The sequence below is a fragment of the Scedosporium apiospermum genome (assembly GCF_000732125.1).
Source record: "Scedosporium apiospermum strain IHEM 14462 chromosome Unknown SEQ_SAPIO_0077, whole genome shotgun sequence".
In the NCBI taxonomy this organism is placed as follows: Eukaryota; Fungi; Ascomycota; class Sordariomycetes; order Microascales; family Microascaceae; genus Scedosporium; species Scedosporium apiospermum.
In genome coordinates this window covers 758773-784470 of record NW_015971778.1, presented here as the reverse complement: position 1 = coordinate 784470, position 25698 = coordinate 758773, and the positions used below count along the sequence as shown (strand labels likewise).

Below are 25698 nucleotides of genomic sequence, written 5' to 3'. Positions count from 1 at the left end.
CTGAAATGGAAGTGTTGGTGTCGTGCACGATGAAGACGAGAAATTCGGTTTAAAAAGCGAAAAATCAAAGCGTGATATTCATAAGTCTAGATAGATGCAGTCCCTGCGCTATTCTAATTTATAAACGACTCTTAAAAGCAAACCCTAATAATGACAAAAGTACAAATCCCAGAGAAAGAAGACGTTAGCCTCTCTACGCAACCACGGCGGGCGACGCGTTGGCAGTCATACCCAGCGGCGTCTCGGCCTTCGGCGCGGGCCCCTCGGTCTGCGCCTTGAAGGCGTCGGCGAAATTATCCTCGGCGTACTTCTCAGCGTCGAAGCCGTGAATCCAGTCCTCACGGGGGAAGGCAATGCTGGATGGATTCTCCCTGACCTTGGCCCAGTCGGTCTTGTGCCAGAGGTCGCGGGTGGTTTCGCCTGTCTTTTGGACCTTGCGGACACGTTCGTACCTGGAGGAGTGAGGCATAATTAGCATCTTCTTTCTTTAGGGCAAATCGGGATTTTTTTTCTCCTCGACTCACCTGAGATCCTGGTAGGTCCTGACAGCAGCCTGCACCTTCCCCCTACCAGCCCTCTTCAAGCAGACAGCCATAGTAACGCCATCCTCCATCGACTGCGTCGCCCCCTGCGCACTAGTAGGCAAGAACGGATGGGCCGAATCACCGAGCAGCGCAATGCGCGCGTGCTTGCTAATCCAAGTAGGGAGGGGATCTCTGTACACAAGCTTCCAGTCGACGAGCGCCGTCGGGGGCGTCTTCTCGATGATGGCCGTGCAGAGCGGGTCCCACTCCTTGAGGACCTCCTTGACCTCCTCTAGCTTACCCGGGAAAGACCACGACTCGTCAATGTCGTGTTCGTCCTTGTGGGTGAGGACCCAGGAACAGTTCTTGCCGCCCTTGATGGTGGAGAAGAGGAAGTGCACGTCTTGGCCGATCCAGCCGTTAAAGGTGTCGCCGTGCTCGCAGAATTCTTTGGTGCGGGGATCCTTGGCCATTTCGGTGGCGGGGAACCTATCAAGACATGCCTTAGCATGGATGTTCGTTGAGAAGAGATTGGAATTGAAGCATGGGAATGTCAAATTGATCCACGCTTGAGGTCCGTCCTGATCTACTCACCAAGCACGCCACACAGCGTAGCCGCTGCTCTTGGGCTTATCAAAGTATCCGAGGACGAGCTCTCTGGCCTTGGAGCGCACACCGTCGGCTCCGATGACGACGTCGGCAGTCACCTAGAGGGGAGGAAAGAAAAGCAAGGTTAGCATAAATCAGCTTTCAATCGGCCCATTCTGTCTCGTCAATTGACTCACCCTCTTTCCGTTCTTCAGAACAATACCAGCCTGGCTCTCATCCTCAAAATACTCCGTAACAGGACTGTCCAAATGAATCGGAATCTTCAAATCATCCCTCGCATAATCAAAAATAACTTTATGCAACTCCCCACGATGCCCATGCATAGGCGGCGCATCAGGCGTATCTGGAGCGCTCGGTTGATGGTACACGACCTCGCCCGTGTCGTACTTGTGGATGCGGAAACCGTAGTCCTTGAGGTTGATGCACAGCGGCTTGAGGCGGCTGACAACCTCACCCTGGCCCCAGCGGTAGAAGATGCGGCCGGCGTTGGCGCCGAAGGAGATGATGTCGCCGAGGACCTTGAGCTGCGGGAAGTTTTCGTAGATTTCGACGTCGTGGCCCTGGCGTTGGCATTCGATGGCTGCGGTGAGACCGCCGAAGCCGGCGCCGACGACGATGACTTTGATGCCAGTCTTGGTTGCGGACATGTTGGAGAGGGCGGGCTTAACAAGAGGTAGAATCGGATTGACACGGCTTGCGGCAGAGGTTATGGGAGAGATGATGGGTGGAGAGAGAGTAGGGATATGGAGAAGAGAGGGGGGATAGGATGGGATGGATAAAGAGACGATGTTAGGGAATCAAAGCTTCCGCGGAGAGAAGAATTGCCAATCAAATACTCTCTGTCCGCACACGATCATCACACAGCGTTCCTGGTTGCCGGAGTCTGCAGCAATGCCATCATCCCACTCTCCCCGCTTCTCCCCTCACGGCTCTTGATGCCGAGCCCCCCCATTCTATCTTTATGGCTCTCTCTTCAGCGCCTCTGCTCACTTTCAAGCACCCCACCATTTTATCATTGCCATCCTTTGGTTCTCCTTGGCATTGACTAGCCCGGGCCTGTTGTGTAAATTGCCTGCCCGATTTTGCTAGTCTAGACTCTACCCCAACTTCCCCACACCCCGCCTCCATCGGATTCATGGTTCCTACGGCACACCGGCCAAGAGAACCCCGGAATCTATCTTACTAGCTTGGTCTTCATTCTCACCGTGTTCCTGGGAATGAATTTTGCGTGGGGTCTCGGCGCGAACCCTTTTCGCCTCATAAGACTTCGTGCATTTGCCCACCTCCTTCATGACTTCATTTATGCGGGTGCAAGTAATAATAAGAGACCCTTGATCCTTCTGTTCCTGGTTCCGGGTAAAAAGGCATAGTACATTTTTATTATTATTATTTCCCCCTCTTTTGGCTGAATCTTTTTTTTTTTTTCTAAGTGTTGCCGTCGATAATTCACGATGACGTCCCACGCTGAGTTCAGTGCCACCACGGCGGCGACGGAAGTTGCTGGCGCGTTCAAGGCTCAAATCAAGGGCAGGAACGGTAAGGAATCCATCGCTTTCTTCAATTTTGTTTAGAGAAATAGAGATTGAAAGAAAAGAAATATTGACAAAGTATCTCGAACAGTCGTCGTCACCGGAGTGAGCCCCGGCGGCATCGGTGCAGCCACAGCAACCGCCATCGCCTCCCAACAACCCGCATCCCTCATCCTCGCCTCGCGCAACCAATCCAACCTCGCCAGCGTCGTCGCCGAGATCAAGGAGAAATTCCCCTCGATCTCCGTCAACACCGTCATCCTCGACCTCTCCTCCATCGACTCCATCAAGAGCGCCGCCGCCCAAATCACCTCCCTCGTCGACCACATCGACGTCCTCATCAACAATGCCGGCATCACTCTACAGAGTCGAAGCCCCGTAGTGACCCCCGGAGGCATCACGGTGGATTTGCAGCTCTTTACCAACCACGTTGGGACGTTCCTCTTCACCTCGCTGCTCCTGCCCAAGATCACCGCTGCTGCTTCGCGTGGTGGTGCAAGGGGAAGCGTGCGGGTCGTCAACGTGAGCAGTCTAGGACACCGTCTCTCGCCAATTCGTTTCAGCGATTACGCTTTCGAAAAGGACATGTATGAGGGTGTTCCCGAGTCGGAGCAACCTCCCAAGCCCCTCCCTGCGGGTTTCCTCCAGGTCAAGGGCGACTACCCTGGATTCCTGGGTTACGGCCAGAGCAAGACGGCGAACATCCTCCACGCGTTTGAGTTGACCAGGCGTCTCCAGGCAAAGGGAGATGACGTCTTCGCTCTGTCCGTCCACCCCGGGACCATTAACACAGGCCTCTCCCGCAGCTTGGACGATCAAGCTCGCGCGACGTTGGATGGCACCGCTCCCAGCGGCGTGTGGAAGACGCTGGATCAAGGTGCCGCAACGACTATGGTCGCTGCTTTTGATCCCAAGTTGTCTGAGGGTGACATCACCAGCGCACCTAAGTTTTTGTCGGACTGCCAGCTTGCGGACGAGAGGATGGCGCCGCATACCAGGGATCTTGATGCAGCTCGGAGGCTGTGGGCCGAGAGTGAGAAGATGCTTGGTATTCAGTGTTTGTAGTCGGGAAATGTGGCAGTCGCAGGAGTTAAGAGGTTAGACTAAAATCTTGGACGAAATTCAGGATGCATTTCGTTCAATTATGGGGGAGGCGCCGTGCTTATATTGACTGTTTTAAAGCATTACCTCTTATCTTACAATAGATTTCCAATACCCTTTGCCTGGCGGAACATACCCAGAAATCCCTTGATGAATGCTTTCTCAGTGGGACCTCATATTCCGGCCCACAGATTGCCTCAAGTTCCTGCATTACGGGAAGACTGTGCAGGGGTGAATAATCTAGGCTTCAACACGCCAAACCAAAACTAGGCATGAGGTGAGATGTCGTGGACGAAGAGATGGACCAGTGTTTCGGTAGTCACATCGGCGCGGAGGACGCAGTTTCCGCGGGTTGCTTCCCGAAGGCAACCGCAGCTACGGCTTTTATCAGTCCAATCAGCTGTTATTATAGGCACTATCTTTTCCCAACGGACTACCCCTCTATTCTATACTGATGCGTCTGTGGAGGGTATCTCTCTTAACGCCATCTCAGCCCTGGGTGGACTTCAATGTCAACCGCGTCACGCTCCCCGATTTCTGCCCAAGGATCAAGAGGCTATCGTGCAGCGCCGTGCAATTAGGCCGGTAACTCGGCGGGAGCCAGAGAACATTCTTCCCCGCCTGGGTCACCCACTCCCCCCGGACAAACAGCCGCTCAGCCCATCGCTTCCGGATCGCCTCTGGCAGGGGCAAGAGGTGGCCCCAGTCCATTGCGTAGTGTTTCCCGTCTTTTTTGAGAAATCTTGGGGGCGAGTCGTGCGCGGGTGGAAGAGGTGTGTCGAGGTCGACGTACAGTCCCTCGTGGAGTATATAGTCCAAGGTGCACTCAGCTCTCGAGATGGGCTCTATGGGGTCTGCTCTGGACTTGAACCATGTGATTCTGCGGTGTCTCCCATCAGCCCGCAGCAAATCTCCGTCTTTTGAAAACAACACGCTGATAGTATAGGCCCCGGGTGTGTCCAACTCCCATCTTCTGGTAGTCGGCGATAGGGAGTAGATGCAGGTATAAGTTCCGCGATATGCTGTCCACGCCAAATCCTTGCCATCGGCCGAGAAAGCAACGGAAAGAACAATCGGGCCGCCCCCGCTAGATCTTGGCTCGACCTTCTCTCTCACCTCACCCGTCTTGGCATTCCACGCTTTCACTTCGCCGTACATTGACCCTGAAGCAAATGTCTTGCCATCGGGTGAGAAGGCGAGGCAAGTGATGGGATCCCAGGTTGTCTGTTGGTTTGATCCGCTCCTCGGCATGCCCGTGTCCCAGAGCCGGATGGTCTGATCCTGGGAGCAAGTGGCCAATACTTGCCCATCGGGAGAGAAGGACGTGTAGTAGACGTCCCGGCCGTGGCAGTAGAATCCCAGGGATGTCGCCTTCCCCGTGATGGCATCCCAAATTTCCGTTGTGGCATCCCGAGCCACCGCCACAAGTTTGCTTGCTGGCGAGTAGTCAACCTTGAGCGGCCCGACGTCCCAATCACCCCATGTGTTATGGCATACGCCTGTACCAAGGTCCCAAACTGTCACTACGCCGAATATAGAAATCGCGACGAGTGTACCATCGTCGTCAAAACGGATGACAGGAAACGGTCCACACGCAAATGTGTGAAGCTGTGTCCTGCTGGATACGTCATAGACCTGCACCGCACCGTCTACACAGCCAAAGGCAAGGGTATCGGCATCAAAATTCAAGATGACGGTGTGAATCGAGGTCTTGGCAACCGTCACAACCTCAGAGACCCCAGAGGTGATGTCCCAGATGTGGACTGTCCCGTCCAGCAAGCCGGCCACGAGAGTGTTGCCATCCCAAGATAGGGCCAACGCCGAAAAAAGCCCGGTATTGTGGCCGCAAGAGCTAAGAAGCCGCCCAGTTTCACAATCCCGGATATGAACGGCGCCATCCGGGCCAGGGAACGCCAGCATCGTTCCTCTCCGAGAGATAGACAACGCGCCGTAGAAGCCTTTATAGCCTTCGAAGAGGTGCTTGCAGACACCGGTATGGGTGTCCCAAAGCCGCACCGTCTTATCCACCGACACGGACGCCAGGAGCCCCCCGTCGCCGGAGAAGACGGCGTAGGTCACGGTCTCCGTGTGGCCTTCGAGGACCTGGAGGCAAGAGTCCCATTCCTCCTCGACACCTGCAGCTTCCTGAAGCAGGGGAAGTCTCTGATCCCAAAACAATCCCCGGATGACGCTCTTGGCTGGGCTGAAGGCCAGGGCTCCTCCGTATATTTGCAAAGGGGCGCGCTCGATGATGGGGCGATTGGTTACGAGAAACCTGGCTGCATCGTACAAGAATTGGTCTAAACGCGCTCCACCACGCCTTGTTCCCTGACGACGTAGTGGCGGCGTCTCATCAGTAGGGTTCCTACCATATCGCGAAAATGAAAAAAAAAAAGAAAAGAAAAAAAGAAAGGAAAAAGAGGCACGCTTACCTCCAATTTTGTTAACAATCGCTTGATGGCAACAATGGCACTCGGTACCCGCTGCAGGAAGCTGAGGCACTCCACCCAGTGAAGAAAATGGCATGACAGGAACGACATGACGGGTCCGTCGTCAGAAAACAGCATCTGGCACAGCTTTTCCTCTTCCGACTTGTCGCATACGTGACCCGGACGGAAGATGCACAACCTGCAGGTAGAAGCCTCCTGCAGCGTCGCTAGCGCGTGGTCGACCCACAAAGAGCTGGCATATTTCAGAAGATGAACAGGCGAGGTGGACGGCATGACGGCATCTTGAATGGTCGCATCTGGAGTGAGCAGGTTATGCATATTAGCCTTGAGGCTGCGATCCATTAAGTCTAGCGCGCTCTGGACAATCTCCATGTGTGCTTCGGTGGGAGGACGTGGGAAAATGGCGTCATAGCACTCGTTGCTGTCGAGAAAGTCCTTGGCGGATTGGTGAATGAAATCCACGCTTCCATCTCGGACAGAGAGGAATGACCCGCAGCGGCTTATAATCGCGTAGACTTCATCCAGTGGCATGTCCAAAAGGCCGTGTACGAAGGATTGAATCTCGCTGACCTTCAGCGGACCGTACGAGATCACCATCAACCGTAGGATTGGCAGGCACACGTCGGCATCGTCAGTCTCACCGACATAGGCGAGCATCTGCGCGTACAGAGAGGCCAGGCCGGGAGGCAGCTTTCTCAATCTCTCCATGACCCTCGAAGATGACTGTTCGAGGTGGTGACAAGCGAGGGCCACCCATAGAAAAGTTCCTTGCGCGTTTTGACCCAGATACTCGCGTACTTGGCGCGCCGTCTTTTCGTTGTAACCCTTGAGGGCGGCGAGCCGACCCACCTTCCATTGGATGAAAGCCGTCACGGCGTCGGAGATGTGCTTGTCTTGCGCGTCCAGAGACAGGAGAAGCCTCTGGTCTCCCATCAGGGCCAGGCGCTCCTTGACTTCTAGGTTATTCCGACTTGAGACGATCCACTTTGTGCGCGGAAAAGAGGCCGATGTGGACACGATAAAGTCGAGAAGCCGGGGGAGGCCATCGCGGCACTCGTCAAGAGCGTCAATGACGATACGAACGCCATTCTTGAGAGCAGGGTGCTGGAGTACATGTCGAAACATCGATGTCAGGACGGAGAACGGGTGTGCTTGTCGCGAGAGGGTCTCAGATTCGTGCCAAAACTTGTCCCGAATCGGGGGGATGAGAAATGGGTGCTCTTTAAGTACGAGGTAGAGCAGACCCTGCAAAATCGTCGAGGCCTTGCTCCTCTCCAAGTCGGATGCTTGAAAATACGAGAAAATCACCGGCACGGCGCCCGGCCGCGCTCGCAGCGTATCCACGATTCCACATAGAAGCATCGTCTTTCCTTTTCCCGGGTCGCCGCGCACCCAAAGCAGCTGCGCAGACGGAGTGGTATCCCACCGCTTAAAGGCATCTTGTTCCAAAATCCAGGTGTAACAGTCTTCGAACAGGCCGCCGCGGGTACCTTCGATGCGCTCCTTGTCATAGATGGGATTTGTGACGTGGAAGAAGCTGAGAAAAGCGCGGTCTTTTTCACTCACGACACGTCTGCAACGTCATCACTAGGCTCAGCACAACCTCTAACAATAATAAACAAAAACAAATTGCATTTCACCGGGCTCGATCGGCAGATGCCAGGACTGTAGCTACCTAGATTTCGACTCCCACCTCCGCAGCGAAGCTAGCACTCTCACAAAGCCCGGGTCCTCGGCCGAGGCGAACTTGACCATGTTGGAGTGGGTGGCGTGGATGCTCTGGACATTGTAGGGCGGCAGGGTGGCCGACTCCTTGGAGACTACGACGCCGACGACGGGGAGACCCAGCTCCTCGAAAAAGCAAATGATTTCCAGCTCCCTCTGCTCCTCCCGCAGCTGGCGGACCATGGCTAGGAATCTCAGGTGCACGGACTCGAGCATCTGGTCATCGGTCTCGAGGATCTGAAGCAGGGACTTGTTGGTGGACTTGACGAGCCCCAGGGTGCTGGCCGGGATCTTGGCCCAGTCGGCGATCCACGAACCCTTGTGCGGTGTGCCCATAAAGACGACTCCCTTCACCGAACGGAACACGTCCTGCAGGTACACGTCGGGGTTGTCGCGGGACTGGAGAATGGCTTCCTTGCACACGAGACCGCCCATGCTGTGGACGACGAAGATCAGCGGGCGGGAAACGGCGTCGTTTGCCTCACGATCGTCGACCAGATCATTGAGCAGGTTCTTGGCGTGGTCGATAAGTCGATTCCGCGACGCAGGCGCCTTCTTGACTACGTAGGCGTCGTAGCCGTATGTGAGGAGACGCGCGGTGCCGAGCTTTTCGGCGAGCAGGAGCTGCGGCCACGGCGCCGACGCGCCGGGGGCCGTCCACGTGCTGTCGCGATTGCCGGTCAGGCCGTGGATGAAGCAGATATCGACGGTAGGGGCCTCCGGGCTCTTCCAGATTTTGAGGCCGACGGGGAAGGTCGCGACGGCGGCATCGTCGGCGCCCAACGCAGACTCCCCCGCAGTCGGTGTCGTCGTCGATGTCTCTTGGGGGGTTGGAGCGGCTTTGGACCTGCTAAATAAGCCCATGGCGACGGTGGCGTCGGAAGTATCGTGTACGATTGGGGATGCAGGCGGCCGGGTTATCACTGTTTGGGGATAAAGACGGCAACCTGAGAGGTTTTATTTGTTTTATTTTTGAGGATGAAGGAACGTGAAGGAGTGAAACACCGAACAGCTCGGCCAATGGCGACGGCAAGATTGCCGCCACCTCCTTTTTAGTGCCAGCAAGAACGCTTCGCTTTGGAGAGAACATTACGAGAAGCTGACAGGAGCAAATCGCACAAAGCATGACGACATGAGGGAAAAAGAAGAAAAAAAGAAAAGAAAAAAAAACCTTCACCTCGCTACATATATAAATATACTTACCAATTAAGTCTTATCCTTCCTCTTCTTCTTCTTAACTCTACTATTATTATTAATCTTATAGTTTATTTCTATAAATATTATAATAATATAATGTAATAGAATACTTAGAGGTGGCTGGTCGCGCCATGATTGAGAGGGTTCTTAAGTAGATGTAAGGGAGCAGTTCCAACATGTGGTGTTGGAACTGGTGGATCTTTTGGTCTATTGTGCTAATTGTCACTCCCTTGCAATTATCTTACATAGGGGCTATAAAAGAAAGTATAATAAGTCTATAAACCCTACCTAGATAAAGAAGGCATCCTAGAGCTGATTTACAATCTATAGCCCTGCCCCTTAACACCTTCCTATAATATCAATTAACTTCTTTATAGGCCACATAGTTCAATCTGACAGTTAGCGCGCCCTAGTCGTGAGGGCAGAATGGACTGGATTTCATGATAGTGTTGGACCACACACGACGTGTCCCGAATACGTATCTGCCTGGTGCTGAGTATATGAGATCGAAGCTGTTCGATGGAAGGTCTCTGTTAGCAGCCGTCCTGTCCCTCGCTGACACGGCTACATAGGTAGGTAGATACCTAGATAAGGACACGAGGCCTAAAGCCACTAGAATGAGCTATCATAAGTACATCTCCGACTGGCGGTCCAGCTGGGTGGTATTAGACACAAATGAGGCAGACATCAAGCCCTTACGATGTGGGATGGTGTTGATATGTGCATATGCACGTCGTTGAACAGAGAGTGACTAAGCCTTCGTTTTTAGAGAAACAGAGCTTCTCACTGCCCTCGCGATGTACGCAAATGGTGTCCCTGCACCCAATCCCATAGGTACAGACACAGGCTTGGGGCGCTGCAACCACCCCTATCAGATGAACATGCCTTGCTCGCTGCCCAACCTCCCAGGGAAGAGGCAAAAATGACAACAAGAGACCCAAAAACGAAGTAACTTGAACCATCGGGCGAAGTTGACGCAGTATCACGCAGTCACTTCCACTGGGGTGAGGACCGCCGATAACCTGGAAGATCCTCAGTACCTACTACATTGCCTCGTAGCTACAGTACACAGGAGAACGTCTGCGTTTCTCCGTCGTGGGTCCGAGGCCTGAGAACAGTGCCCAGCATGGTTGCTGCCCAACCTTCCTACCATGGAACTTTGGAAGTAACATGAAGAAGAAACGAACAAAAGATCTCTCTCCGCCTGGCAGAATGTCAGTACATATGTCATTGAACTGTCGGCGTCAGCCATCGTGAAAGCAGAGGCCCTCTCTCCCCAGGCCTGCAAACACAACAAAAACTTTGCCATCACAAACCCAGCACCGTTACGAAAAAAAATGTCTCCTCACCCAGATCTACACTCAAAGGGCGCCCTCCAGTCTGGTGACCCCAAGCTCAGTGGTGGACGATACCACATCGAGTGCTTGAAGCCATGTGAGGTCGTGTCAGATGACGGCGAGGTTAGAACCAGGGATTGGCATGGCTTCCAGACCGGGGTACGTTTAAGCTTATTTTACTGTCACACTTTCTCCGTTTGGCACTGCAGGCTTCTTTTCATGCATATGGTGTGAAAACCACTTTGACTTCTGTCGAGATCAAACCTGCAGCAGAGCAGCCAGGCGACTGCTCCTTCCGCCACAGACACAGAATATCCACCCACTTGTTTTGCTTCCCGCAACATCCTAGCTGGGCTAACTTCTGTGACTCCCCGATAGCCGTTCTCAGAGGACCTCGTCAAGCGCATTCGTCGTCTCCAGCTGGTCACCAAATCCAAAAATCAACGCGTCGCAGACAAACCCCGCGAAGGGAACTGGTCTTGGTTTGAGCTTGGCATTGTCAGAGGCCAGCCCAGTACCACGGATGCCAAGGAGGCCCTTTGCTGGATGAGTCATGAGGATGCTTTCATGGCCGAGGAGTCTGAGTGGGTAGGCTGCACTCTTTCGCTCCTCTCGCAGACCGCACAGCTAACCACCATTTAATTCGCATAGAGGGAGGGAAAGGTCTTTAGTCAGGGTCATGCGTTGTTTGAATCGCTTCGGGTGGGTCTCTCTAGATGGGCCATCCCAGCCTGAGGGGAGTAAAATGGATTACTGATCAGTCTAAAGGGCGGTGACGCTATTCAAGTACGGCTTTGCACTCGCTTCGGGTGCTGGGGTATCTCGGCAAGCGAGGGCTACTTGGTCTTCGACATTGGGGAAGAAGGTGTCTCTCGCACTCCACCGGTGGCCCTCCCGCAGGCTGATGGAGGCGCCGGTTGCCATCTGTTGATCGCCGGGGCCGATGGAGTCTCGGGCTTGTTGACAGGATACGATCGGAGAATGAAGATCAGCTGCCTGCCATCAGTCGACATCAAGAACGGCTCAATCGAATACAGCCAGTCGTTGCTCATGAGAAGGGAGACTTCATACGCTGCCATCAAAAAGCAGCCGAACGGCCTCTCAGGCTTCCCTCCCAAGCGCTCGTTGGTTGTGCTCGACGCCAATAATCTGCCGTGGTCGGAACTCGACAACAAAATCGACAACAGAAGACGTTTATCATGGGATCAAACAGTCGAGGACTTTGTTAAGCTTGTGGAGAAACTCCAGCTCGATCACCACCTGCTCATCCGCTTTGGGCACGAGGGGGCAATTTACAGAGACCCCACCCACCCCCAAGACCTGGTTCTCATCTTTGAGCCACGGAGCGTTGAAGGCTGTTTTCTCAAAGAGACCTGCTCAGCCCAGGCAGGGCTGGATCAGGAGACGCTGAAGACGCTGGAGACGGCACTGGATACCGCGTTCATGGCTGGCCTGGCCGCCTCCCTGGCCAAGGAATCCCATAAGTCGATTGAAAATCTCTGCGAGACGCAAATCAAGCAAGCTGTGATCACCGGCCTCCAGTGGTGCCGACGGCCTGCCGCCCGAAACCGCCAGCCTTCTTGGGTCGATCTGATGTTGGAGACGGCTGACGATCCCGTATTCATCCCCGTGCGCTTGAGCAGGAGAGACCTAAAGCGTGGCTCGTCCTTGATCTTTCGGACTCTTCCCTATGACCCTCCCACCAAGGCTGCGACCGAGCTAGTGCTGAACGTCATCCCCAAAGGCCAGGAGGACTTGCTATCCTACGTGCCAACTGCAACCTTTGGAAATCTCGTCACCCCTGACAGGCGCGAAGTCGATGGATTCCGGACGATTGCCCGGAAGATTGAGGCCTATTCAAAAGATCAGAATCAAGGACAGCCATTCTCCATTGCCGTGTTTGGTAAACCTGGCTCGGGCAAATCGTTCGGAGTCAAGGAGGTCGTCCAGAGCATCGTTGGGAAGGACAAGATTCTCAAGCTTGAGTTCAATCTCTCGCAGTTCCAGAAAGACGAGGATCTGTGGTCCGCTTTTGCGGAGATTGAGGCTGTGCCAGAGGGCAAGTTGCCAGTCGCGTATTTCGACGAATTCGACGCCACTTGCAAGCAGCAGCCGCTCTACTGGGTGCAACACTTTAAACAACTCCTGGAAGCCGGCAAATGGGCTACCGAAACCGAAGCACCCAAGTCCCTGGAGAGGCGACGTGGCATCTATGTCTTCATTGGAGGCACGGCCGAGACTTTTGAAGAATTCCGACTCCAGCCCAGCCCGAGGGTCGAAGTTATCCAGCACCAGTGTCTTAATGAGGTTGTGACGCAGTATCCCCAAAGCTGTCATCATCTAAAGCCAGTGATTGGCTGCTACTCTACGCCAAATACCACCCTTCTCAGGACAGTGACCTTCTCATCTAACTCATCGGAAACCCACCAGGAGCTGATGAAAGCCTTCCGCTGGGTGAGAGACACGCGGGAACCCAATCTCCCCATTGTCTTCTTCGAGAACTTTGGCGAAAGCCGAGATTCCGATCCTCTCGGATGGCTAAAATACTTCCTTTCTCCAATGCAGGACGGCCAATTCTTCGACTCCCAAGACAACACAACTTACGAACTAGGCCGCGCCATATTCGTCTTCATAGAGGGCAACATGGGCCACTTTGAAGGCTTCCTCGACAACCCAGACATGCCTGATATCTTCAGAAACGCCAAGGGCCCCGACTTTGTGAGCAGGCTGAGTGGGCAAGTTGCGAACTCCTTTAAAAACGAGAATGCAACAGCCGACGACCTGATTAAGGCACTCGCCGGCTATGCCAGAGGGAACTCATCCAAGCCTCTTTCTCTCGGTGTTTTCCGCACCGACGACACCTCCCGCAAGCGATTCACTAATCTGTTGGATGCACACATCAACGTTCAGGGGCCCAACAAGGTCGACGACGGTGACGAAATGTTTGTCATCCGCCGCGCCATTATGCTCCGGCACATGCTCAAAAAGCGGGGGCTCGAGGGGAAATTTGCCGCCGACAGCACCGTGCTGAACGCCTTGCTGCGAGTCCCGAAGCTGCGGCATGGGGCTCGTTCACTGGAAACCATCTTGGCCATGAGTGATGTTCCGGGCGAAGGGACTTTCTTCGAAACAAGGCACCTCCCACCGGATAGCCAGCTCAAGTTGCATGTGGATCTGAAGTCGTTTAAGGAGCACCTCACTGATCCCACAGTGAAGGGCACGGGGGCACGGGACCGAGGCGGCGGTGATGATGCGCGGAGGCGTCGTGCCGGGATCGAGTGGATTATTCTGAGGCGCGGAGGGGGCTACACCAAGGAAAGGCTGTACTAGGTTCAAGGCGCAACCACGATGACACTGGGGGGCTCAGGGCAGCACGGGTTGTTGAGGAGAAGTACGTAATACCTAAGTCTGGGTTGAGATTGGATTTCTGGGCCCGTAGCGGACATGGCAGAGCACGTTTTGGGAATAGGAGATAGATGCATATTTAGCCAACGTTTTGGACTCTCTAGAGGTCAATCTCGCTGAATCCGCCCGCGATGCAGGGTGACCATCCATAACCTGACAAGCGCTGCAGACAGGAGGCCTGTAGGCAAGACAGGCGTACTCGGTGATACTTGGTGGCAGCCTGATTTGGGAAGTCCTCATCTATCGTCATCCCACCATCTACCTTGGTCGTCTCCACGGGGTATGATTATCGGCTAGCCTGGTTCCCAACGTCGGTGCATCCATGAATCAGCCAACTAGCACCAAATGTCCCTTCGGAAAGGGCGATGCTCTGGAGGAAACTCCCAGCCTCCATCCCACCTAGTGTGTTTTGTCGAGTCACAGGCGTCGTGATCGCTGGTTGCCCCTCTTTGAGGGCTGCAGACTTGTCACGTGATGAAACGATCTCTCGCAGGGCGTTTGGTGTAGTCCATCGGCCGCTAAGATGCGCTGAAATTTCAGGGCATTCCGGTGCGACAAGCTTCGTTTTTAGTGTATACGGCCAACGCGTCTGGGGTCGCCCGGTCGATTAGCGCTATCGCCAGCCCGCTTTTCAGAGATATCATGTGCAGGGAAAAGGTTAATCGCATAGTGCTGCTGCAAGCGATGTCCATATGAGCGGCCAGGACGGAGTCTCCCAGTCACAGAGTAGTTTGATGCCGGAGAGAAAAGCCCCTGCTCGATGACGGAGCTGCGGCAAGCGATAGCTCCAGCTGGCCCCGCGTCGTTGTGCACAGTTTGTCTTCACGGCCACCCTAAATCGCTGCATAGCGACGGCGAGATTGCCGCCACCTCCTCTTTTTAGTGCCAGCAAGAACGCTGCGCCTCGGAGAGAACATTACGAGAAGCTGACAGGAGCAAATCACACAAACCATGGCGACATATTGAGGAGAAAAGGGGGGGGGGGGGGGGGGGGGGGAGGAGAAGTGGGAAAAGGAGGGAAAAAAAAGGAAAAAAAGAAGAGAAAAAACCTTCACCTCGCCACATATATAAGCATGCTTGCCGATCAAGTCTCGTCCTTCCTCTTCTTCTTCTTAACGTCGCCATCATTATCAATGCTGCAGTCCATCTCCATGAACGTCGCGGCGATGCAAGTGTAGGCGACACTGTTAGCGTTCTCGAGTTCGGCCAGCAGTTCCATTCGAGAAATATTTTCCGAGCGCTACGATTATATATTTGCGCCGTTCGCGTCGTCATCTAATAGCGGATAGCCCGGAGCTAGCTGACGGTACTCGTGTGGTGCCATGCACATCATCCCAGCCATGTGTTGAGGGGCTCAGTTCGAATCGCGCTATCGAGAATCTGGTGCGAGATGTGTTCATCGTCGGGTTAGCGTATTCTTCAATTTAGACTCGGGTACCAAGCCTTGGACGAACCCCCTGGACTACGATTCCCGAAAAGAGTTTGAAGGTGTCAATGTTTAGCAGCTTGAAGAAGTTGCTTCCCTTTCTCGCTGCAAGGTTCTCGCTGCAAGGTTCTCGGCCTGGATCTCCCCAATGGTCAAGTGCTTGACCTTGGGTCCCACCAGCGCTTGGGGGCAAATGGTAATGGTCACGATGGAGCCGCGGTCTCAGTCCGGGGTTGGGATCGGGAGGTTGGAATACGTCTGCGCCCGTGTTGCTGCGCCGGGTTCCCGGCAGCCAGAAATCTGCCGATCAAGGATTGTCCGGCCGGAGACATCAACCCGCTGGTCGAAGATGAGGTCATGCCCAGGGTCAATCCAGGCCTTCCTAGAGCTGATCCGCAACCTACAGCCCTGCCTCCTAACACCCTCCCGCGATACCTACTAACTTATTTACGGGTATGCTGCCCTAGAGACATTGTGCTGGCATGTCGATGATCTGGCTAGCACTATAATGGCGAGCTATCTTTTCCCTCTAGCCATCAATTCCTTAAAACTCTCGCTGGCATAAGCCTCTATGGCTACTATTATACTTAAGCGTCTCCCTTCTCACCAGAGCTTTTATACACGATGCGCACTGTTTAAATTTGCTGATAGGACTGCTCCTCAAATACGCTTCACTGACAAGCCCCAATTGGTGGCGCACACCAGCTAAGCTTGGCGTGAATTCGACCAGCATATCTCCACACAAATCTTCACAGGGACCTCATATAACGTGATCATCATCGAAAGCACCATCTTGAGATGGGAAACTGCTCTTTCAAGTCCGTTCGTTTTCCTAACGACTATCTATACTGAATCAATCTTGGCCCGGGGCGATCTGGTAAATACTGCCGACATTTCCTTCAGTATCCTCGAAATATCTGTAAAGTCCAAATTTACCCTCTGGCTGAGTGTCTGAGAGCAATTTCCCTCCAGCAGAAGTGATCGCCTCGCTTGTCTTATCGATATCCTCGACGAACCAGTGCATACAAGTACCACCGTGACCAGTTTTCAATACGCCTGCACTGTCAGGAACGAGGACGATTCCTCCACTGAGACTGATGTCCGGGCTGAAATCAAAACTCCGGACCGTAGCGCCGTCCGATGCGTCTTCACGGGGGGGCTTAAAGTACCAGCTAAAGACAGCCGAGTAAAATTTATGAGCTATAAGAGTGTGTCAACATCAGTACGGCCCGAGTCGCCGTGGACTCTTACCTCGAGATACGTCTGTTGCTGATATGCTCACCCAGCAAGGGTGCCCGAACTTTGGCGGCTTCCACTCTGCTGTCATGGTTTGTATGTCCGTATTTCCGAAATTCGTGGTGACTGGTAGGCGTTTACCGGAAGGAATTAGCACTAGCTGACACGCAGTTTTGGTTGATTTATATACCTCAGGATGTGCACGCCACGTTCTGGGGTCATGTGAAAAAGTTCCTCCGTCTTACACTTCCTCTTGGATTGCCAGTGTACATCTCTGCCGCATAGGTAAGACCTTACTTGGCAAAGTACACGTATATCGTTGCAGGCACGACCCGATAATCCCAAGCGTCTTTCCAATCGCTACCATAATACGGCATTCGGCGGCGAAGATCAATGACAATGCCCCAGAATAGATGGATTCTCCACCATTGGTCGTTGTTCGTAGCTGTCCCAGAATCTCGAAAATATGTCATGCAGGGGAGGGAGGTTCGATCCGATCCAAAAGTCCTAACCTCAGGGGTTGAGGTCGGTTGATTTACCTCGGTACACGTCCGAAAAGCGCGCCAGGTGCGACCAGCCAAGACCGCCAAGGCTCTTATATTCAGCACAGCCGCACTAGCTACTTAATAAAGATGAGCTCCTCACCGGGAACTGGCATTCTTCGTTTTCCTATCAAACTTACCTACACCCCACTAAGCGTCCTCATTTCGAGCAGACATGCGCGTCACAACATTCCGATGGATCCTCCTAATTGCATTCCTCCTCGTTGGCCAAACAACTCTCGCACGAAACTGGGCAGAAGGTCTTGGTAACGCAAATCTCTTTTCCCTCGGGTCTCTAGTAACAATACTAACCAGCTCGTAGCGCTCGCGTCTCGTCAACCCGGATCGTCAATATTCCCCCGACGGGGAGGACGGGGCGGTGGAGGTACAAACAGCGGGGGTAGTGACGAGGGCAACAATGACGACGACGACGATGACTGGTGTATTGGCTCAAGCACAGCGGGAGACTGCCTCGCAAATGAGAAGTTTTGCCTAAACAGCTGCATCCCGACCAACTCCACTTGCTGCGACGAAGGCACCTCCAGGCTTGGGATGTTTTGTCTACCGGATTATCGATGCGCGCTGGCTTCGTCCGTTGCTTCCGAATCTAACATGAGGTGCTGTCCTGCGGACAGCGAGACTTGTGATGGTAACTCGGACATGGCTCTCTATCCGTTTTATGGACAATCTAGAGGTATTTCTTCTTGCACATCTCCGGCAAGCCGTGGTCTAGCTGTGCATATGGGGCCATTGTCGCTGTTTCTGTGTGCTTGTAGTATACCATATATCTTAGGTTCTTATTGAGGTAGGGTTAGGGTACTCTAACTTATAGGAAGAGCTCATAGTAAAAGAAGGTCCTAGGACGGCTGATAGCCTAGCTACCCAGCGCGAAGTTTTGTTCGAGTCTTTAGTGATTTTGAAAACCTGAAGTAAAAACTTCGTCACGGGGGGGCCGCTCAACAGAAAAAATAAAAATGCGAGAAGCAAACCGAAGATCCCGGATCGTGAGAAAACGTGAAGCTTGTATATCTACCACAATGGTTATTTCGGCTGCCAATTCCTCGGTTCAGTTATTTCTCAGTTCGGGTCTACCTGTCTGACCGGGAGGAAGTGGCATCTCTTCATCGGCTACACCAGACGGGAATTCTAGTACAGGGAGGCGGCCAGACACTCGAGTGAAAAGATCCGCGAGTGTAAGGATCGATAATCCCAGCAAAGGTCAATCTCTTCCTATTTGGTCCTCAAGGAAACCCAGGCTTTGCTCTAGCAAGTGCGCATCATCCTGGCGCCTTAGGACCATCTTTGTCGATACGCACAAGTCCGGCGCATATTATGCTTCGGCACCAACAGTTGGATATAAACCTCGAATGCAGCAGTCGCGTCGGCACTGATATCATTCCTTTTCGCCCAGCTACCAGCATAGTTGGGATATTGTTCCTATTCTACCTAGACTAGACCATTTTCCCAAGACCTGCACTTTGCTAATAATCGCGATGGATATCATAGGCGCGTAGCCTGCGTTGATCGGTGATTGTTGAGGTAACGTTTTGGAGGTGTCGTCGCTGGTATTAGTGTATGGTTACCGCTCCACAAGCTTGTTTGTCACTGGAAACGATCCGCGTACTCAATGAAAGATTTTGCACAGAATAAATTTCTAAAAAAAAGAAGAAAAAAATTTGTTCGGCAAAAGTAAGGAACAAAGATGTCCAAGCCAAAGCCCCCCGCCAGCCTCCTCAAGTCCGTCGAGGACACCAAAGTCGAGTACCGACGTCTCGGCTAGAGCGGTCTATGTATTTCCGTCCCCATTTTTGGATGCATGAGCTTCGGTGACTCGAAGAGCTTGCCGTGGGCTATCGACGAGGAAGAGGTTCGTTTCTTTCGTCAAATTAGCTTTGGGAAAGATGGAGAACTCCCCTCCGCCAAACCGCTTGCTGCTAACACCGGGAAATGGAAATGAGAACAGGCCCTGCCTCTTCTCAAAGCTGCCTATGATATGGGACTAAACACCTGTGACACCGCCGACATGTATTCCAACGGCCAGTCCGAGGGCATTATCGGAAAGGTCTTGAAGAAGGAGAACATCCCTCGGCACAAGGTCGTCTCATGACCAAGCTCCACTGGGCCGTCGGCGAGGATCCCAGTAAGATTATTAACGAGACTCACGGAAAGGACCTATCTTCAAATGAGCGTGCCAAACAATGTCTCCGACGTGCCGCGGATGCTGCTAAGAAGGATCTTTCTAGAAGTGAGAACACTGAGTTTATAGTCGAAGGTCTCCTGGATGGCGACGGCATTCAATATGCTATCAACTGTTTAGAATTCAACGAACCCTACAGGCCCCTTCTCTCGCATATTAGAACACTACTTAAACAAGTGCTTTCCGATGCAGAAATTAGCCCATCTAACATCAATGAAATTGTCCTTGTTAGTAGCTTAACCCGAATTCCTAGTGTTTATACTAAAATATTTATATTCTTTAGAAAAGAACTTAAATATAATATTAACCTAGATAATGCTGTCGTCTAAGGTGCTGGCATCTAGGCCAACAGTCTCCTCAACTATCTCTAAACACTATACTTTTTTATAATATTATACTTGTCACAGGCTAACCTTTATGCAGGCCCAAAGCGGTAGGACGCGGCAGAAATGGAATGGCGGGACGGTTGCAGACAGCCACCCGACAGGCACAAGGGAAAGAAATGTTGACTCGAACGCCTCCACATTCGATAGATATAGATGCAGCGGCTGAAACTACCGTCCTTGGTCTTCCCAGCGGTGGTAGCGACACGTGGACTGGCCGGCAAGCTACGACCTGCCTATAAAATTCAAAAAATGTCTCGTCTTCGCGAATCGTAAGCAGACCGTTTTGAATGTCATATTGGGAGCTAGAGGATACGTGAGCGCACAGCGATTCCTCAATCTCCATTGACGGCCCTCGCCCGGTGTTCGTTTCTCGGCAATAAAAGCCTTCAATATGCTCATATCCTACTGGAGGCTTAGCACTAGCCTTGGACGTATGAGTTCGGCTTCTTTCTTACCTTGAGTCATCAATGCCAGGATCAGTTCGTCTACTCGAGTCCTGGAGCCTAGCTGAACCTTCACTCTATCCATTTGAGTTGGGCTATCCGATGCCGACCTCCGAAGCCCGGCTATATGAACACTCATTGGCGTGTCATCATCTGGGGTGGGCATGTTGAAAGTGACTTCTGCATGGTGGCGCTGGGCGGGACTCTTTCCCTTGCTGATGCGTCTTGATAATTGAGGTGTAGTGTTTGTCGAAGACGCGCTTGGTATGGCCGATACCGATGCACTGGTTTCTGGTGTCGTCAATGGGGCCTGAAATGTTCCCACCTATCCTGGAAGCCTCCATGGGTCAAAAAGTTGCCAGTATTGACTTTTGGCAGATATCCAACGTCCGGAGACCCGGATGTCAAGGCCTCGGTAGATAGTCCGGGGTGCCCGTCGGGTGAAGACACTGGGCGTTGCCGGCATTGGATTGCCTCGCGAATCATTGCCGCAATCTGATCTGAGACTCCGCGGTATGCACTGTCGGCGTCACCCGAAAATTTACAAATCTGAGAATGGTCCGCTTCAACGGGGACCTGAACTTCGCGAGTCGTACACTGGCCGAGGGTTGCGGACTCGCGATCAACCACGAACTGTTCAACGTTACTACCGTCACCAAACAAGTACGACACAAGATAAAAATAGCAGCGTACCCCAGTAAGAGCCCTGCCGAGGATACCGGTTCTTTTCAATTTTGTCTGCTTCGTCTCAATGAAACTGATAAACTTGTAGCGTTCAAGCAACGGCCGAAAATAATGCGTCATGTCGTCTAGTTTTGTGGACATGGGTGTCAACGTCTCCAGAGTGTCATTCCTCGATGCGGCTTGCCCGGAAACGGACAATATGGTATCGGCAATGATCCGACCGAGCGACACGTGGTTTCCGCCTCGATGGGGTGTCGCAAAAAAAAAAAAAAAAAAAAAAAAAATGTGGAGTCTGTCAAGTGAGATCCCATGGCTGGGTTAAGGTGCAACTCGATCAGGGCCTAGCCCGGCGTTAGGATGAGTACTACGCTATACAGACTCGGGGTCCGGCGTTGCCCACCTGCTTTACAACTAAGCCCCCTAGACTATGCGCGATATATACGATGGGTCGATGTCGTTCCTCTTCAGAGTTGCGATTGTGGGAAAGTCGGTCAAGCATCTCGTTCGCATGGTCGTGGATCATCAACCTGGGCACCGCGAAAGCCACGCTAGAGTTGTATCCGAATAATAAAACTCGAACGTCTGGCCAGGTACGCGTGAATAAGTCTCTTGGCCAGCATGTCCCGTCTTCGTGTGTCCAAGCGCGATAGGGGTAATCGGGAACGTTGACTGGGTTTAGGCCATGGACGAAGACGACGCTGGATTGTTAGAGCCTAGAGTTAATTATCTTAAGATAAGAGGACTTACTCGAACTTACTCGACCCGAGCATGGCCGTTAGACGGCTCGTAAAGGACGTCTAAGAAGGGAGTGCCTACCATGTCTCTTCAAATGCCGATATTGAACGGAAAAGATTGCCAATGATTTGGCCAGCTATGAAGCCCTTGGAGAAACCAGGTCTGGGTTGGATTTTATGGGGGCGACCAGCACTCGCCCACGGCGCCGGGGGGGGGGTCCGGGGTTGTACTGTGAGCAGGCTGCGACCAGGGCGTAAGACATTGGCTTAGTGCCGCAGTATGGGGATGATTATATGAACGGTCATAACATCTGCGCTCAAGTTGTTGACTTTTGTACTTTCACCCCGCACGAGGCACCAGCAGTGCGGCAAATTGTAGCACTTCCAAGATGTGAATGATTGATTGCTTTTCCAAGCCCGCAACCACATCCAGGGGGTGAGTGTGACTTCTTCCCTGTGTGAGTGATGTTACGCGGAGTGCCAGCAGTCTTCCCAAACTTATTCTCTGAAGGCTTTATCTCGAAGTACTCTGTCCTCTTGCGAGGCATTCTTACCGGGTTTCGACGGAATGGGGGCGCATTATCACTAGTCGATGTGGACGGCGTCGCGTCGCGATTGGGGATTCCGTCTGGTTGGTAGGAACTTAGCCTTGACTCATCCATTGACCTCCCCCCATATATAAGGCTCCTTATCTCTTATCTAAGGAAGGGCCTGAATCTAGTCCGTGGCTCCTGACACGGCTGCAGCCTGCTCATCCACTCACACTACGGATACTTGAAGGGACAAAGTATACACTTATATAGTCTACCGTTAGTTGTATTTTGATGTACTGCTACTAGTACGTATGATAAGAGTCAGCAACCTAGCACCGCCTAGAGGCGGCATATGCGTTCACGACCTGTCTAATAGTGATTCTAGCATTGTGACACAGCAGGGAACTCGTAGGTCTAGACACACATATATCAATAGAGCGGCAAATCATATACTTGTCTTGGCAGTCTCGGATGCCGGCTGACAAAGTTCCAATGATTGCATTAGTTGGCGCCCATGGATCCCCCTTGTGCGGGCCGTGGCCTGTCCACTAATTGTTCCGGCCGCTGGGCTGACGGCCGGGTTGATGCCAGTTATTAGCACGATTCCGAGCGGTGTATGCAGTACAGTTCATGTTACCTTCTGTGGAACACATCTCGGGGATACCTTCCATTTTTCATCGACATGAAGCACCATGTTCTCGTGTCATGTCTTGGCTTGTTATCTTTGGCCCAGGAGGCTCGATGGAAATAATTATGTTGAATCCTTCTAGAAGGTCAATCTTCGTGGCCTCTGACGCATCCCAACATAAGTCTCACCGCTCCACAGGTGTACGCAGAAAAGACCTTGGAGGTCAAGCACAAACATCACATCTGCATACATTTGCGTACAGCTGCCTCGTTGGGATTGTTTCTGACAGATCCCCTTGCCAGGGAAAAAATTGTGGGGCATCCGGGGCGGGAAGATCAACTTTGAATGATCCACCAGCCCCACTTCAGTAACTAAACTATAATAAATACTGTAGCGATGGAGGCACCATGAAGGATCGTCCGCTTTATTAGCTGCGCCACCAGACCCACACCGCCGGTTTTTTGTCTGTGGCACAGCCTGCCAGGTGAGAGGCTGCCAATATCTGCCAACGTTGTTGATGTGTACTTGTACCAGAGAAACTGTGTTAATGCAGCAAGAAATCAGCAACTACGGAGAAGTCGGTTGCCAATTGTACCACTTTTCACTCTTCACGACATTTTACACCATCGAGATGCCTAAACTCAGCGGGAAGCGAAAGCGACGAGAATCTGGGTCAATTCAGCCAAGCCATCCGACAACGCGAGGACGAAGAGCCGTCGCAATTGCCTCATCGCATGGAAATCGGCTATGCTCAGCTTGCCGCGCGATAGACTTTGACGAGATCTTCCGCATGGAGGTGAATAGCTGCGGGAAGATAGTATCTCGTGGCTGTCGGGTGCGAGCACTAAGCCATATTCGTCGTGGGGCCACTTGTGAGCTTTGCCACTTCTTCAGGAAGTTGATGGTATCACCTCGCGACTCTGGGTCACGCCTAGAACTTTGTGCCTACTCTGCGCGGGCAGCCTTCAACATACCGAAAGGGATCATTCCCGACACGGTCATGCTTGCTGTTGTCCCAGCCCGCAGGAGCAAAGACCCGAAGAAGCATCCACTGTCACGCGGCCGGGTGGCCATGGAGTGCGCCGATGGCCAAGAACGCATTTCTGGCCGTCAAATCTGGGCCCAGGTTGACTTCGGACTCGTCAAGTCGTGGCTGGATTTCTGCAGTATCCATCACAGCCAGCTCTGCCAGAGGAGGGATGTGGCCTCGATCCCCCATTTCCGCGTCATCGACTGCTCCACTAGAGAGGTCGTTCTTTGGTCTGATCTACAAGAGCCTCCAGGCTTTGCAGCACTCAGCTATGTCTGGGGAGACAAGGAAGATGACCGCCCGGTCGCCCATGGACATCTACCTCCAAGTCTTCCAAGGCTCGTAGAGAATGCCATCGAAGTGACCTCCAAGCTGGGACTCGGATACCTATGGATTGATCGGTACTGCGTCCCGCAAGACAGCGTAGAGGAAAAGCACACACAGATTCAGAAAATGAATCTTATCTACGGGTCAGCTGCGGTCACCATCATCGCCGCAGCAGGAATGGATCCAACTTATGGGTTACCTGGTGTTGGATCAACGCCGAGAGCGAAGCAAAGTTCAATACGCATCGGAAGCAGGACACTTGTCTGCACAAACCTTGATATATCGCGCCAGGTGCACAGCTCAAAGTGGGCCAGTAGAGGCTGGACGTATCAGGAAGCTCTCTTGTCCAAGAGACGCCTCGTCTTCACGGACCAGATGGTCTACTTCCAATGCAGCGCCATGCACTGCCTGGAAACTATATCTGCACCGCTCAAAGCTCTTCACACCAAGGACTATCGCCGCATGCGAGACTTGGTTAACATTTCTAGGCTCTGGCCGCTACGGGGACTGGGGAAGTACGCAGCCGACCTGGAAGTACGTATCGGGGAGTACGCTATGCGGGAGCTCAGCCATCCAAGCGACGCCCTGAACGCCTTTGAGGGGATTTTAAGCGAGTTCAAGGCAATGGATCGTCCGGTTCGCAACCTTTGCGGGGTACCCATCTTTGACTCGAACGACATAACGGCGAGCTTGGTCGTGGGATTGTCGTGGTGGGTGATCGCGTACGGCGACGCATCACCACCGCCCTGTTTGCGGAAAAGGCCCGGATTTCCCAGTTGGTCGTGGGCGAGTTGGAATCTCAGCACCAGTAGCTTGGTATACCTGTTGAACTTCGAGATCCGAGATGATATACCCATGGAAAGGCAGACAAAGTTTCGGCAGGACAAGTCGACACTCAAGCACACGGTGCCTCTCGTCGACATCGACATGCAGATGACTGACGGAACTGTCCTAAAATGGACCCAAACCAGCGACCAGATTATAGAAATGGTCTCGTCGGGGAGGAGTCTTATTGACCTTCTTCACGTAACGGGCTTTACGGTCGACGCGCGCGCTGAAAAACCAACCCGCCACGGGAAGCGGGACGCATTCCGACGTTACAACTCTCTGCTCAACGCCACCGACGATGCACCATCCTTTCTCAATAATAGCGATTTATTCTCCTGGCCTCGCGAACATTCACCGTCGGATATAGTCGCGCTAGCAGAGGCCATGGGTGTCCATTCTCGTCCGGCAGACGGGGGAAAGCATTTCTTCGACCTCCGCTTTATCTTGCTAGGATACATGGAATACGGCGAGTTGGATGACAAGCCTTTGGATGGGGTCATGATAATGGTTGTCCACCGGCCAGAAGGGTCGGCTGCATACGAAAGAATCGCCGTCATCCGGACCACAAGTTACTCCGGAGCGAGTATGCTTCGGAAGATGCAACAAAGCGATGTACGAGAGTTTGCGGGCTGGAAAAAGTGCAAGACGCAAATTGCCTAAGACACCTAGATCGAATTTCGACTCTATTTCATTTTGTCTGCTACCTCAAAGTCCAGGAACCTTCTAGGAAGAATTAGAAGTATTAAAAGTATTAGCTCAGCTGCCTCTTATCTTGTAGTAACTACAAGTGTAGAACTAATTGATGATTAAAGTAGTCTAAGTAGAAA

The 25698-nt window shown here is 52.8% G+C and overlaps 4 protein-coding genes and 1 pseudogene across 4 annotated transcripts; 3 read left to right on the top strand and 2 right to left on the bottom strand.

The window, feature by feature from the left end:
* Window positions 1-193: 193 nt before the first annotated feature.
* SAPIO_CDS1864 (uncharacterized protein) lies at window positions 194-1780 on the bottom strand (the record flags this gene model as incomplete). Its single annotated transcript, XM_016785035.1, has 4 exons — window positions 194-452; window positions 525-1013; window positions 1119-1231; window positions 1310-1780. 4 exons carry the CDS (start codon window positions 1778-1780, stop codon window positions 194-196), a joined length of 1332 nt encoding a protein of 443 aa, XP_016645332.1.
* Window positions 1781-2584: 804 nt separating this feature from the next.
* SAPIO_CDS1863 (uncharacterized protein) lies at window positions 2585-3727 on the top strand (the record flags this gene model as incomplete). The annotated part of the gene is made up of 2 exons (XM_016785034.1): window positions 2585-2669; window positions 2754-3727. The coding sequence occupies 2 exons, from the start codon at window positions 2585-2587 to the stop codon at window positions 3725-3727; spliced, it is 1059 nt and encodes a 352-aa protein (XP_016645331.1).
* Window positions 3728-4252: 525 nt separating this feature from the next.
* SAPIO_CDS1862 (uncharacterized protein) lies at window positions 4253-8802 on the bottom strand (the record flags this gene model as incomplete). Its single annotated transcript, XM_016785033.1, has 3 exons — window positions 4253-6091; window positions 6196-7786; window positions 7907-8802. 3 exons carry the CDS (start codon window positions 8800-8802, stop codon window positions 4253-4255), a joined length of 4326 nt encoding a protein of 1441 aa, XP_016645330.1.
* Window positions 8803-10472: 1670 nt separating this feature from the next.
* On the top strand, window positions 10473-13802 carry SAPIO_CDS1861 (uncharacterized protein; the record flags this gene model as incomplete). Its single annotated transcript, XM_016785032.1, has 4 exons — window positions 10473-10631; window positions 10851-11060; window positions 11124-11174; window positions 11241-13802. 4 exons carry the CDS (start codon window positions 10473-10475, stop codon window positions 13800-13802), a joined length of 2982 nt encoding a protein of 993 aa, XP_016645329.1.
* A 9884-nt stretch (window positions 13803-23686) lies between these two features.
* Window positions 23687-25531, top strand: SAPIO_CDS1860 (annotated as a pseudogene; the record flags this gene model as incomplete).
* Between the last annotated feature and the right edge of the window lie 167 nt (window positions 25532-25698).